At 40.8% G+C, this 13,196-nt stretch overlaps 1 protein-coding gene across 1 annotated transcript in view; it reads right to left on the bottom strand.

The window, feature by feature from the left end:
- Positions 1-2,770: 2,770 nt before the first annotated feature.
- Positions 2,771-13,196, bottom strand: part of LIPA (lipase A, lysosomal acid type) — a 40,516-nt gene continuing 30,090 nt past the window's right edge. The window contains exons 9-10 of the mRNA XM_064269597.1: positions 5,497-5,568; positions 2,771-4,657 (exon numbers count right to left, since the gene is read on the bottom strand). Coding sequence (XP_064125667.1) covers positions 4,424-4,657; positions 5,497-5,568 — 306 coding nt within the window. The 3' untranslated portion in view covers positions 2,771-4,423. The remainder of the gene's footprint in view (positions 4,658-5,496; positions 5,569-13,196) is intronic.

Raw genomic sequence — 13,196 nt, 5'->3', positions numbered from 1 at the left:
CATTTCTTGGAGATAATGTCAATAGTCTAAATTTTCCTCCTTAATAAATTGAGGTCTGGGTTAAAGGCTTCTCCAGTCTCTTATCCTGCCCTTCCCCCATGTCTGTGGTACTGACCATTCATTTATCTATTCAGGCAAATTTTTATTTTCATAAGTCATATTTGGGACAGCTATTCCTTGGGAAAACTTTTCAGATATTACTTATTAGGCAAGAATCAGTCACAATTCAAGGTAGACCTGACCACAGCCACATCTACCCTAAAACCCAGAACTAACCAGCCCTCAAACTACCAACTGGCTCCTAAAGCAACAAAGCTCACTACCTTTCCAAGAGGAAGGAACTACAGAAAGCCTTCCTATAAAAAGCAAAGTGGTAGGTGGCTTGGGAAGACTGAAAGCAAAGCCAAGCGTGCCCCCTTGTGGCAATGGAAAAAATTATTTTCATTCTGAATTGTGACTTCATTGCCGCACGTAAAGACGTGAAAGTTCCAAGTTGGCAGAATATTAAATATTCTTTTCCTTGCCCTAGAGATCTACAGAGATCTTTGTGTTCTGCTCAACAGAATATACATTGGAGCCCATAAAAAATAAGAAAGAGCCCCTCCAATTCTTCCCAGGACTTTGGGCAGCACAAGTTCCAATCTTGCTTTACACTCTCAGCCAAGGATAGAATAAAACTTTAATAAAACCAGGGTTATGAGGGTGTAACAGGGCTATGCAGCTATATCAAGGGGAAGAGGAAACCAAAAAAGGCAAATGTGGAATATAACTCCACTGTAGCAGGAACCAGCGTGCAACATCACCTTTAGAGTGGTCTGCAGACTAAATAGAGAGCGTTGGTGGTTTAGTGGTGTCCTGGTGGCACCGTGGTTAACAGCCCGGCTGGCTAACTGAAAGGTTAGCAGTTTGAATCCACCAGCCCCTCCTTGAAAATCCTGTGGGGCCATTCTACTCTGTCCTGTAGGGTGGTTATGAGTCGGAATCGCCAGCAACAGGTTTGTTTTTTGGGTTGTGGAACTCTTCCCTTCCATGCAGGGGACCTGGGTTTGCTTCTGGCCCATACACCTCAGCATAGTCACCGTGCATTTGTCAGTGGGCGTTTGTGTGTTAGTGTAATGCTGAACAGGTTTCAGAGGAGCTTCCAGACTGAGATGGACTAGGAAGAAGGGCCTGGACCCAATGGCCATGAAAAGACAGAGTGGAAGGAAGGAGTGTGCTTTCCCATTAGGGGGAGAGCAACTAGGAGTATATAGCAAGGTGTGCATAGATTTTTGTATGAGACTGACTTGATTTGTAAACTTTCACTTAAAGCACAATAAAATTTTTTTTTTTTTTTAGAAAAAAAAAAAGGCCTGAAGTCGTACTTCTGAAAATCAGCCAGTGAAAACCCTATGGATCACAATGGTTCAATGTGCTCATGGGGATGGCCCAGGACCAGGCAGCATTTTGTTCCCTTGTGCATGGGGTCGCCATGAGTCAGGGGCTGACTTGACAGGAGCCTATATAACAACACGGTGCATAAAAGTCCCCAGAAAGAAGTTGCAAAGGACACAAAGAGAAAAACAGTTCTGTAGAAGATGGATCTATGGAATGCAGCAACTGCTCATTCCTGTCTACTGTCTGGCGTGTGGAAGCTCTACTGGCCACAAGTTCTCACAGGCATCTGTGGGATCCCCACGGTGTAGCCAAAGCCAGAGAAACCTTACAGTGGCAAGTTTTCTCCCCTACTAGTGGAAAACAACCAACAGAAACACCCTTCACTGTCCCTTTCTTTCCAGCCCTGCCCAAGAACCTTGTACTTGCTTGGCCAGACCTAGGTCAAAGGGAAAAAAACGACTCTGGGGGGACATATGACCTGTGGAGGGTGGCACCTTTCTGTAGACACACCCTTTACATCTAGTGCACTTTTCGTCTTTTCTCTAGGTGCCATGAAAATCACACAGATTCAGTCCTCAGACTCTCCCAGGTGTTACTTGTGCTTAATTTCATTTAGCCACATGAAAATTTCCATTGCTTTTCACACATTTAATCAGTCTACATCTATTTACTGAGACTCACTATATTCCAGACCCTGTGTTAGATTCTGGGCATACAGAGATGAGTATGCCCTCAAGCTTACAGAGTAGTGGGAGAGACCACACTGAGCCCCAAGCCGATGTTTTGGGAGCCCGACGGCATGACCGAAATCCCTGGGTGGTGCAAATGGTTAATACACTCGGCTGCTAGCCGAAAGGTTGGCAGTTTAAGTCCACCCAGAGGCACCTCAGAAGAAAGGCCTGGCAATGTACTTCCAAAAAAAGCTACTGAAAACCCTATGAAGCCTAGTTCAACTCTGACACACGTGGAGTCACCGTAAGTTGGAAGCAACTCACAGGCAAGCAGTAACTGTTATGACATGCCCTGCCTCTGTCAGTCTTGGTTGTCTCATTCGTACAATGAGGGGGTTGATTGGACAATCTGTTAATCCATGGACCTGGCTGAGCCCAACAACTACCTGAAGATGGGCTTAATCGCTGTCTAGTCTCCACTCACAACTTTGCTCACATGGATCCTGCTAGATAACTTTCAACGCCGATATTTCCAAACCATCTCCTGATTTTTCTTAGCCTTGAGACCACTCTCTCTCATGGGAGGAACAAATGCTCATGGGCAGCATCAGGGAGGTTTACAAGGAGTAACGCGGACAGAGATGAGAAAGAAAAGCGTAAGTTCTGCCAAAAAAGAGAAAGGGGAGAATAGAAAGGCTATTAAATAAAGGAGAACACACAAATGCAATTCTACGAGTTTTATTAAAAAGTTGAAAGACTCTTTCAATATTACAAAGCACTATTAGTCTGCCTTCACATAGTAGCCAATATTAAGTATTGTTATTGTAGCTAATTATATCAAATTATGTAAACAAAGAAAACAAAAAACAACTTGGAGTGGTCATTTTGTCCAGCTGACAGTATTGTAAAGAAACAATGTCGCAAGATTGTGGGAATATGGGTTTCCTGACACGGGGATGAAAATCAGGAACAGTAACACCATGGATACACATAAAGCTACAAACACTCAAGGAACCCCTGAGTTGTAATCTGGAAACATTTACATTCATATGTCTCTGTGTGAAACCAGATTAGGACACTCTTCCTGTGGATAGGCTGGGATGTCTGCTTCACACAGACCTCATTGCTGAGACACTGTTTAACAGAACACAGAAACTTCAGGAAAAGACAGTGGTATACTTGTTCCACAGGATTTTTCTTCTTCTTAAAAAACAAGTGGAATTATAGTCTGCCACAGAATTTACAATGTATGAATACAGACAGTTGAGTGTACCAGTCTTCCATCTACTGAAAACATACCAGTTTTTGTCTCACTTTTTTAAAGTCAGTACATTGTTTTGGAAGGCTCCAACAAATAATTTTGCTTGGCCTGAGCAGTTTCAACGCTGGCTGAATAATAGCTATCACAGGTTTGGTAAGTAAAATTCGTTACGGAACCTTTATAACTGGAATAGCTGGATGTCACTGGCTTTGACTCTGCACCCACTGAATAAAACACATGAGAAACTGTCATTTAGACCCCTAAATACAAGGCCATTAGACTGGGGAGCCTTTTAAGGCAAGGAGGTGAGAACTGGGCACTTCTACACTGAATTTTGCTCAAGTGTTTTTACCAGATTATTTACCAATGAACAACGCTGTTTAAAAATTCTAACACGTGTGAATTCGCCCTTTGTGGGAGTAAAAAGGCAATACAGTATATTTTAAATTTTAAGAACAAACAGAATGGTTCAAATGATCTTTTCACAAATCAGTCATATTTTTTCAAGACTTAAACAACGCACGGTTGAGTCATTAGCTTCATATTCAGCTGATGATCATCATTAAACAAATGAAAAAAAAAAGCTACTGGGGCTGAGGGCTGGGACCATGGTCTCAGGGAACATCTAGGCCAACTGGCATAAAACAGTGCATAAAGAAAATATTCTACATCCTACTTTGGTGAGCAGCATCTGCGATCCTAAAAGCTTGTAAGTGGCCCTCTAAGATACATTTATTTGTTCCATCTCATCTAGAGCAAAGGGGAAGGAAGAAAACCAAAGACACAAGAAAATATAAGTCCAAAGGGCAAATGGACCACATGAACCAGAGCCTCCACCAGCCTGAGCCCAGAAGAACCAGATAGTGCCTGGCTACCACAACCAATTACTCTGACAAGGATCACAAAGTAGGAAAAAAAAAAAAAAAAAAAAAGAAGCAGCTAATATGTTTCTAATCCTAACTAGTGAGAATTTGGTATCTTCAAAATCAATTTCATTGGGTATAAAAATATAAAAGGCCTGGGAAAGAGAAACAAGTATTTTATAGGAAATAAGCAAACACATCTTAACACATCTTGACCAACGACTTGGCTGTAAATTTCTCAAGCCTGGCTTTCACTGGTATTTCCTCATTAGATTAATAATTTCATTATACATCCGCCAAGGGGCATCCAAGCCCCAGATAAAGTCGAGATGCTGCCATTCAGGAAGCTGCTTGTGGTACACCAAGTTGGTGATCTGGGTCAGTAAGATACTGACGTCAAGGACGTCCGCGAGCCAGTCCCGGCCCCCACTCCAGACTGCAGTCGGCACAGGCATGTCTCTCACATTGTAAGTGGGAGGGTAAGTCTACAATAAAAATCCACAGTTATTTTTTTTCCAAAGTCACAATAAACACACTCTCTATTAAATACTGTTTAGTAAGTTAGATGGGAGAATAAGGGACTAAATTCTAAAAAGCATTGACTATCGGTTTACTTTTCAGGTTACCATTACCAGAACAACAACAAAAAACCCTAAACCACATGAAAGAATAATCACTACGAGAACTGCTAGTTATTGAGCTGTCACCACATGCTGGGCACTGTCACAAGTGTCTGAATTCCTGCTCTCTTCATGTCACAGATGGGAGGCTACAGAACCACGTGGTTGGAAAGGTGCTCTGGAGCCATTTTCTCCCTCTGGGATGTTAAGGCAAGCTATAGAAATTCTCTAAGCCTTTGTTTCCTCATCTTTAAATTAGTGATAATCATATCTATGCCACAAGGATGCTGTGAGAATTGAATTAAAAACAAAAAATGAGCAAAGTGCCTCACACTTTGCATTCAAAAAAAAATTTTTTTTTTTTTTTTTAATATGAAAGAGGTTTAGGCAACGTAATTTGGCCAAGGTCCCACAGCTTCAGGACTGACTTAGGATTCTCTGACTCTAGAGTCTGTGTTCACAGTCATTATGAATAATGTATGACAGTGACCACTCTTATTTGGAGCCAGCTAGAGGACAAGGAGGAGAGACCTAGACTACACCACCAACCACAAAGCTTGGGTTGTTCTGGAATTGACTGAAGGAAACAAACCCTACCCAGTCAACTCTCCCACATCCTTTCCACCACCCTACCAGAACCCCAATAACCCAGGCTGGCTTCCTTGATGGGTTTTCAGGAACCATTTTAATTCTAAAGACTTTACCTGGTGGTAATGAAAATAATTCTTGACAATGCTTCCCCAGTCAAAGGCTTGGAAGTTTGGGGATCTAACAGCCTAAAAAGAAGGTAGTTTGAAAAAAAAAAAGTTATCTGACACAGAAGTTTGAAATAGCATCATAGTTTGCTGGAGTTAACGATGGCTTCAGAAATCAGCCAGATTTACACTTCATTTCCAAACCGTAATTTAAAATGAAATGGCATTGCTCTGTTCTCTTTTACTAAACAACTCCATTTCTCAGTGTATAATTGGACAAGAGCTATCATATCACACAATAAAATAGCTACACACATATACTTTGAATTATACTGGATCAATGGTTGCTCTCACTGAATGAACTTTATGCTGGTGTTTTCCAGGGAAATTTGAATCTTAAATTTTTGCAAAAAGTAACTGTTTTGCTTCAGAAGGAATACATATTTCTTGAGGCGTAATCACGAAGTATCTACTGCGTACCAGTACAATTTCTACCTAGTTGGGAAGACTATAACCATGAATGGTATTTTATATAAAATTGAAATTTATACATATTGAAGAGTATGACATAAAAATATTTTTAAAGTCACTCATATGTGAGATTTGAAATAATACCAACTCATACTTCCCCCAGACCTCCAGGTTCTAAATACGTCAAGAATTAATCTTAAAATGGTGGGCCAAATGACTTGGGAACTGTGTTTAAGCTTTGGCCACATGGTGGCGCAACAGTAACAGATAAAAGAGAAGGACCCTGACATTCTTTGTCAGAACTGCTTCTGACTTCTGTGAAATGTCAGTTCTTATCAACTGCATAAAATTCTGTTTGATGTAATAACGACAGAGTGAGATTAGATACCACAGAAGGCTGCTACAGGAGAAATGTTCAGCATCAGCTTTTGTCAGTGCAAATGACAGTTGCTAAATATAGGGTCGCTATGAGTCGGAATCGACTGGACGGCAGTGGATTTTTTTTTTTTTTGGTTAAATATGGCAGTGTATCTAACAAGCAGAACAAAATATAAATTTACAGCACCTGTTAGTGCACCTGTTCCCTATCTCTAATTGTCAGTGGAAATATAACAATACGAGCTGTTTTCCTGCTGTACACAGACATCACTTTGTCATCTATCTCTTTTAGCATTTATATAAAGCCCCTAGAGGGAGTATGGAATGTAAAGGAATAACTTGCCTATGTCTCAGACTGAACCTCCAAACCTGAATTTTGTACCGAGCGTTGCATTAGGAATTCAAAAACTATCCACTTGAAAAGGCATCTCAGAAAGAGCAAAATGTGAAAGTTATTTAAAGGAAAAAAAAATATGGAAAGAAGCTAAAGTCCAAAAATAGGTATTTGGTTAAATAAATTATGCTACCTTAGTTATGCATCAACAGTACGCCACTGTCATAAATAATAAGATAGAAACAGAAAACTATTAATGATGTTTACAAATAATATTAAGTGGGAAAAAAGTCAGAACATAAAACTGAATATGCACTACGGTTACAATCATGTAATAATCATATGTGGATAAAGATGAGAGGAAAATGCTTGTAATGTTCTAAAGTGACATTTTAAAAATTAATTTTAAGTCTCAAATGTTAACAAAAAATATAAATAGGTTCAACTTTCCTACTGTACAGTATGTATCAGAAGTCTTAGAAATATGCTTACTCTCTGGTCAGTAACCTACCTCTACAAATATATTCTAAGAAAATAATTTGCCTAATGTGTAAACACTTAACTATAATACACAGATGTTTATCACAGGATAGTTTACCATTGCCAAAAAAAAAAAAAAAAACCGTGACAGGAAAAAAGAAAAATTAAAATTCAAACAATGGAAAAATGTCTCTTGATTAGAAATATTTTAAAATTTTAATTATTGACCTGGAAAGGTATTTTTGATTATGACTTTTTTTTTTTTTTTTTTTGGCCACCAAGTTGATTCAGACTCATGGCCACTCCATGTGTGTCAGAGTAGAACTGTGCTCCACAGGGTTTTCCACAGATTTTTTGGAAGGCCTTTCTTTCAAGGCACCTCTGGATGGACTTGAACTGTCAACCTTTTGGTTAGCAGCCAAGTGTGTTAACTATTAGAAGTCCCCACCCAGGGCCTCCTAATCACTCCACAGTGCCCATTCTCCCTGTCTTAATTTCAGTAAGGAGCCCCTCCAATGTTCTTTGAGAACATGGTCATCAGGCAGAAACCCCATCGTCTACCCCTCTCCAGCTAGGCTGTGAGATATGAAATATACCACTCACTTCTGAGCTAACTCCTTAATGTGAAGCCACTTGCCATGGTCTTCTTGTCTCCCCACTTCCTGTGGGCTGAAGTAGATATGGAAGCAATTTGGCTTCAACCAGGCAGTAGAGGACAGCACCCTAGAGATGGCAGAGCTATGGTAACAGGGGAACTGGGTCCCTGGGCGACCTCATGGAGCACAGCCATACCCCTCTCTACCACCAGCCTAAGCCACTGCTCTCTGGAGTGTATTATGAGTAAAAAACAGACTATGTATTTTAGCAACTGTATTTCTGGGTCTCTGATAGAGCAACTTAGCCTGTATCTAACAAATACAATGCTATTTAATTAAATAAAGTTATCAAAAAGAACATGTAGTATGATCCTCTTCATAATGGAAATGATTGTATCAAAAAATGGAAGGGTATACCAAAATACTACTGTGGCGACTCCTAGGTGGTAGACATATGGGTGATTTATTTTCTTCTTTGTACTCATGTAACAAAAGAACCAAACCTACTGCAGTTGAGTCAATTCTGACTCAGCGTACCAACAGGACAGAGGAGAACTGCCCTATAGGGTGTCCCAGGCTAGAAATCTTGATGGAAGCAGACTGCCACATCTTTCTCCCAAGGAGCGGCTGGTGGTTTCGAACCACTTAACTTTTGGTTAGCAGTATGTTCATATACATTCTACAGTTTCATAATGAATACATATTACATGCGTAATAAAAATTTTACTAAATATTCTTTTTACAGTGTTTTAAAGAGAATTTCTTACCATACTTTTGGCTTTTTTTTTTTTTTTTTAAGCAGTAAGTTTTAAATATGGAGTCCCTTGGTGATAATGGTTAAGCACTCGGCTACTAACCAAAAGACTACTGGTTCAAATCCACCCAGAGGACCCTAAGAAGAAAACTTTGTCGATCTGCTTCCAAAAGATCACAGCCATTGAAAAACCCATGGCGTGCAGTTCTACTCTGACACTCGTAGGTTCTCCATCAGTTGGAATTGACTCCACAGCAATATGCTTGGCTTGGCTAAGTTTCAAACAATAGAGTACGTCAGCATCATTGCAGGCGAGGGTGCTCATTAAAACACAGATTCCGAGGATACCCTTCCAGGAATTCTGATTTTCAACAGGCCTAAAAAAAAAAACAAGCCTGTTGCCATCGAGTGGATTCAGACTCACAGTGATCCTACAGGACAGAACAGAACTATTCCATAGGGTTTTCAAGGGAAAGGAGCCCTGGTGGTACAGTAGTTAAGGGGTCAGCTGCTGACCAAAAGGTCAGTAGTTCAAACCCACCAGCCGCTCTGCAGGAGAAAGATGTGGCAATCAGCTTCCGTAAAGATTACAGACTTGGAAACTCTATGGGCCAGCTCTACTCTGTTCTATAGGGTTGCTATGAGTTGCAATCCACCTGATGGCAATGGAGTTTCAATCTTTACAGAAGTGAACTGTCACATCTTTCTCCTGCGGAGCCACTGGTGAGTTCGAACCACCGACCCAAGTGCTTAGCCACTGTACCAACAAAACCAAAAACAGCAAACCCTTTGCTGTTGAGTCGATTCCAACTCATAGCAACCAGATAGGATGGAGTAGAACTGCCCCACTGGGTTTCCAAGGAGCAGCTGGTGGATTTGAAGCACCCACCTTTTGGTTAGGAGCTGAGCTCTTAACCATTGTGCCACCAGGGCTCCTTAATTCTGACCAACGCTGTCAAAGATATGTTAGGATCAGCCTTTGGGCAGTGCTAACGAGAGGGTTAGAGATAGTCACAAGAGTCTTGTCTATGGGTGAGTCTCTGAAATTTGTCAGGTTTACAAAGAGAATATTAAAGCCCAATAAAGAACTAGGTTTTGGAATTGCTAACAACTGTTAATAGTTTAAACAGAAAGTAAACTTCTGGGAAAAAAAAAAAAAACAAACTTCTGAACTTACTGTAAATAAAATGCCTTTACAGGCTCCCCCAAACTCACACCACAGGAACCTCCAAGCTTTATGCCAATTGTAGCATACCTGCCAGCGTCCAGGCCCCAGCCCCCTGCAGCAGTATAGCCTGCCCCAGTGTGTCCTTGACAGGTAGAGTGGCAGCCCCCACCAACAGCCCCGAGGAGGAAGAACCAAAGAGAAGATCTTATGAAACAGCTGCAAGAAGCTATTATTTTACTGATAAAGGGGTGACAGAGTGAGCAGCAGGGCAAAGGGCAAGGCTGCTCTCTGCAGTGAAACTGAGCTTTGGAAATGCTCATGAGGCAAATTCCAATGTGGTTAGACCCTGAAGCCACAAGGTCAGGGGTGGGCCAGGCAGCTGTGCTCTGGCCTCAGCCTGTAGCCTTTGATCTCAGCCAGGTGCCAGATAGTGGGGCTGGAGCAAGAGCAGAAGCCTAGATTGCAGTTGAGCCAATAGCTCAACAGCAAACCCACACCCAGTGGAAGCCTGGGACACAGAAGGGTGAAGTAGCACCAATGTGTAATGTTAAATACAGTGGTCTTACAACCTCGGATTCAACATCCCCAAGGCCCCTGCAAGTCTGGGTCAGGGACATTTGTACTTTGTTGAAGCGGGTATCGAACCAGGTGCAGGCTGTAAGGGTCACTAGCTGGTGGGTAGCTCTGCAGCTGCTTTCGGCCTGGCTCAGTTACTCTCCATGTACCTCTAGGAGTGCACTAACTCCTGAGGTGACAAATTCTGCCTTATTTGAAATATGTCCATTAGGTTAGAGGAAAAAACTGCTCAAAAAGGTAGGGTAAAATAAAGAATATTACCTGTGAGTATGGTGCTTTGTTAAAAAACTGTCTATATGAGACTAAAAGGTCAACAATTACTCTAAAACAAAGATGAGAAGATAAGGAAGCAGAGAAACAAGAGTACTAGAAATGAACAACTAGTACACGATTAAACAAAATGTTGACACATTGTGAAAAATGAAACTAGTGTCACTAAACAATTTGTGTAGAAATTGTCAAATGGGAACCTAATTTGCCATGTAAACTTTCTCCAAAACCATGATAAAATATTTTTAAAAGAAGAAGGGTAATTTTGGTGATAAGGTGCACAAAGAAACGAGTGACTATAACAAATGTGACTGAGAAGAAAGGCAGGGGCCTGAATGGTCATTCATGAGTTTGAGGGCTTTGAAGGTTTCAGGACATTCCTTAAGTAGGGAGGGTGAGCTGTTCACCTCGTAATGGACTACTTTCCCAGGTGCCCTATTCTAAGCAACAGCAAACTGTATCACTGAGTCACTGACATTTAACAATCAGTCTATTAGAACCAGAGTTTTGAACCAGCTCGATCTAATTGAGTCATGGCCAAAGAAGTAAAATTGGAACAGACCCACATTTTAAAAAGCACAATAAGTGGAACAGGAAAAATTATGGGTCAAAGCCCTGGAATGGGAGACTCGGAAGAGGTGCAGTGGGCCCTTTCAGGTGCCTGATGCACCTTTCAGGAGACTGGATTATTGCCAGGACTGTGGAGAGTGACACACATGCAAAGTGATGTGGGAGGCCACCATCTTTGAGCGGGGCACTGCTGTTTCCGACTCTGCCAGTCAAGAGATTTGGTTGCTATGCAATATGCATGCTGCCCTTGTTTTCTAAGAGGCAGGTTAAGTTTCTAGCTAGGGCTTCAACCCATAATTTTTCCCATTCTACTTCACCCACATCTAAAAAATTTGGGTCCACTCCGGTTTCAGCTCATCAGCCATGAATGAACCAGGCAGAACCAATTTGAAGCCCTGATTAGAATGTTCTGTTGGGATTGTAGCCAATAACTCAACTGCAAACCCAACTTCCCCTCATTTTTAAGTAACTTTTTTATCAAAATGTTTAATTCTAAAGGCAACCCAGGTGGATGTGACACAGGCAGCAACTGCCTGGTATTAGGAAACTGCAATCTAAGACACCCACAGCATCTTGGTTTGGAACTTAAACAGTGAGTTATTTCATAGTTTAAAAGAAGTCAGCTGCAAAAAAAACAATAATAGTAACTGTCAAAAAATATTTTCTGAAGCAGAAATAAGACCATGACATACTGTCAGATGTTTAACAAAAAAAAAAAAAAAAAAAGCAGGTCACAAAACAGTAAGAACACAGATTCATCTATTTCTACATCCACAATTTCTATATGTATCTTTAGCTGCATCTTTCTGAAATGATGTGCAGCAAGACATACAGTGGAGACTGACGAGACATTCCACGTCTTTGGATGCACATTCCTTGTCTGTGTAAGGTTATAGGGTAATTTTTATTTTTGCCCATATACACTTTCTAAATTTTCTAGAATGAACATGAATTACTTCTGTAGTATCTGATCAAACAATAAAAACAACAGTTTGAAAGTTAGTGGCTCCTCGTGGAGGGTGGATGAACCCCTGAAAATACTGCCCGAGAGAGAATCTTTAAACCTTAAGCCAAAAATATCCCCTGAAGTCATCTTAAAACTGAACAATAGTTTAGCTTAACTAGTAAAAAAGGTCTGCCTTGAGCATTATGCTCTTTTAAGAACTATCTATATAGAATCAAACTGACAACAGCAACTCAGAAGATTAGATAGGAACCTTAGGGGGCAGTGAGTTTATATTAACGACAGAGGAACAACTGAGTAAAGGAGGTTGAGAATGGTTGCACAACTTGAAGAATGTAATCAATGTCACTAAATTGTACACGTAGAAACTTGAATGGGTATATGTTTTGCTGTGTATATTCTCAAAAACAACAACAAAATAAATAAAATTTAAAGCAAAAAAAAGTTAGTGGTGTCCATTTACATCTAAGACTGGTTTAGCTCTCAATTATCCACTGATATTCTACGCATATTGGGTCTATGGGTTAATGCTGAAATGCAGTTATTGTGTGCTATTGAGTTGACTCCGAATCACTGTGACCCTGTATAATAGGGTAGAACTTCCCCATAAGGATTCCTAGGCTGTAATCTTTACGGGAGCAGATGGCCAGGTCTTTTCTGCATGGAGCAGCTGGTGAGTTTGAACTGCAGACCTTTCGGACAGTAGTTGACTGCTGAACAATTACACCACCAGGCTCCTTAATATTGAAATAGCAGATTGTATCTCCAAAGGTGCTCTAAAACCATGCTTTATGAAGCAACACAGAAATAAAATAAACTTGGGATTTAATGAATAACAGAAGAAGCAAAGAAGGAAGGAAGGAAATAAATAAATAAATTTAGGACTCAAATAGTGAAAGGGGAAGAGAACAGAAGGGAAGAAAAGTCAATCCCAACAGCTGTCTGGTGACCATGTGGCATGGTGTAGTATGCCCTGTGAAGGATCACAAAAGCAACATGAGCACATTGACAGGAACCCAGAACTCTGGAAAAGAAACCAGCCTGGATGTGTAAGCAGACTGTCTTTCTGTTTAGGAAGGGTTTGCACAGGGAAGCTTCATAGAATGCACAGACCTTCCTAACAGTGACTTACACAACCCCCGACTATG

Source organism: Loxodonta africana, chromosome 16, assembly GCF_030014295.1.
Source record: "Loxodonta africana isolate mLoxAfr1 chromosome 16, mLoxAfr1.hap2, whole genome shotgun sequence".
In the NCBI taxonomy this organism is placed as follows: domain Eukaryota; kingdom Metazoa; phylum Chordata; class Mammalia; order Proboscidea; family Elephantidae; genus Loxodonta; species Loxodonta africana.
Note: the sequence above shows the minus strand (reverse complement) of the source record. Positions and strands in the feature narration are given on the sequence as shown.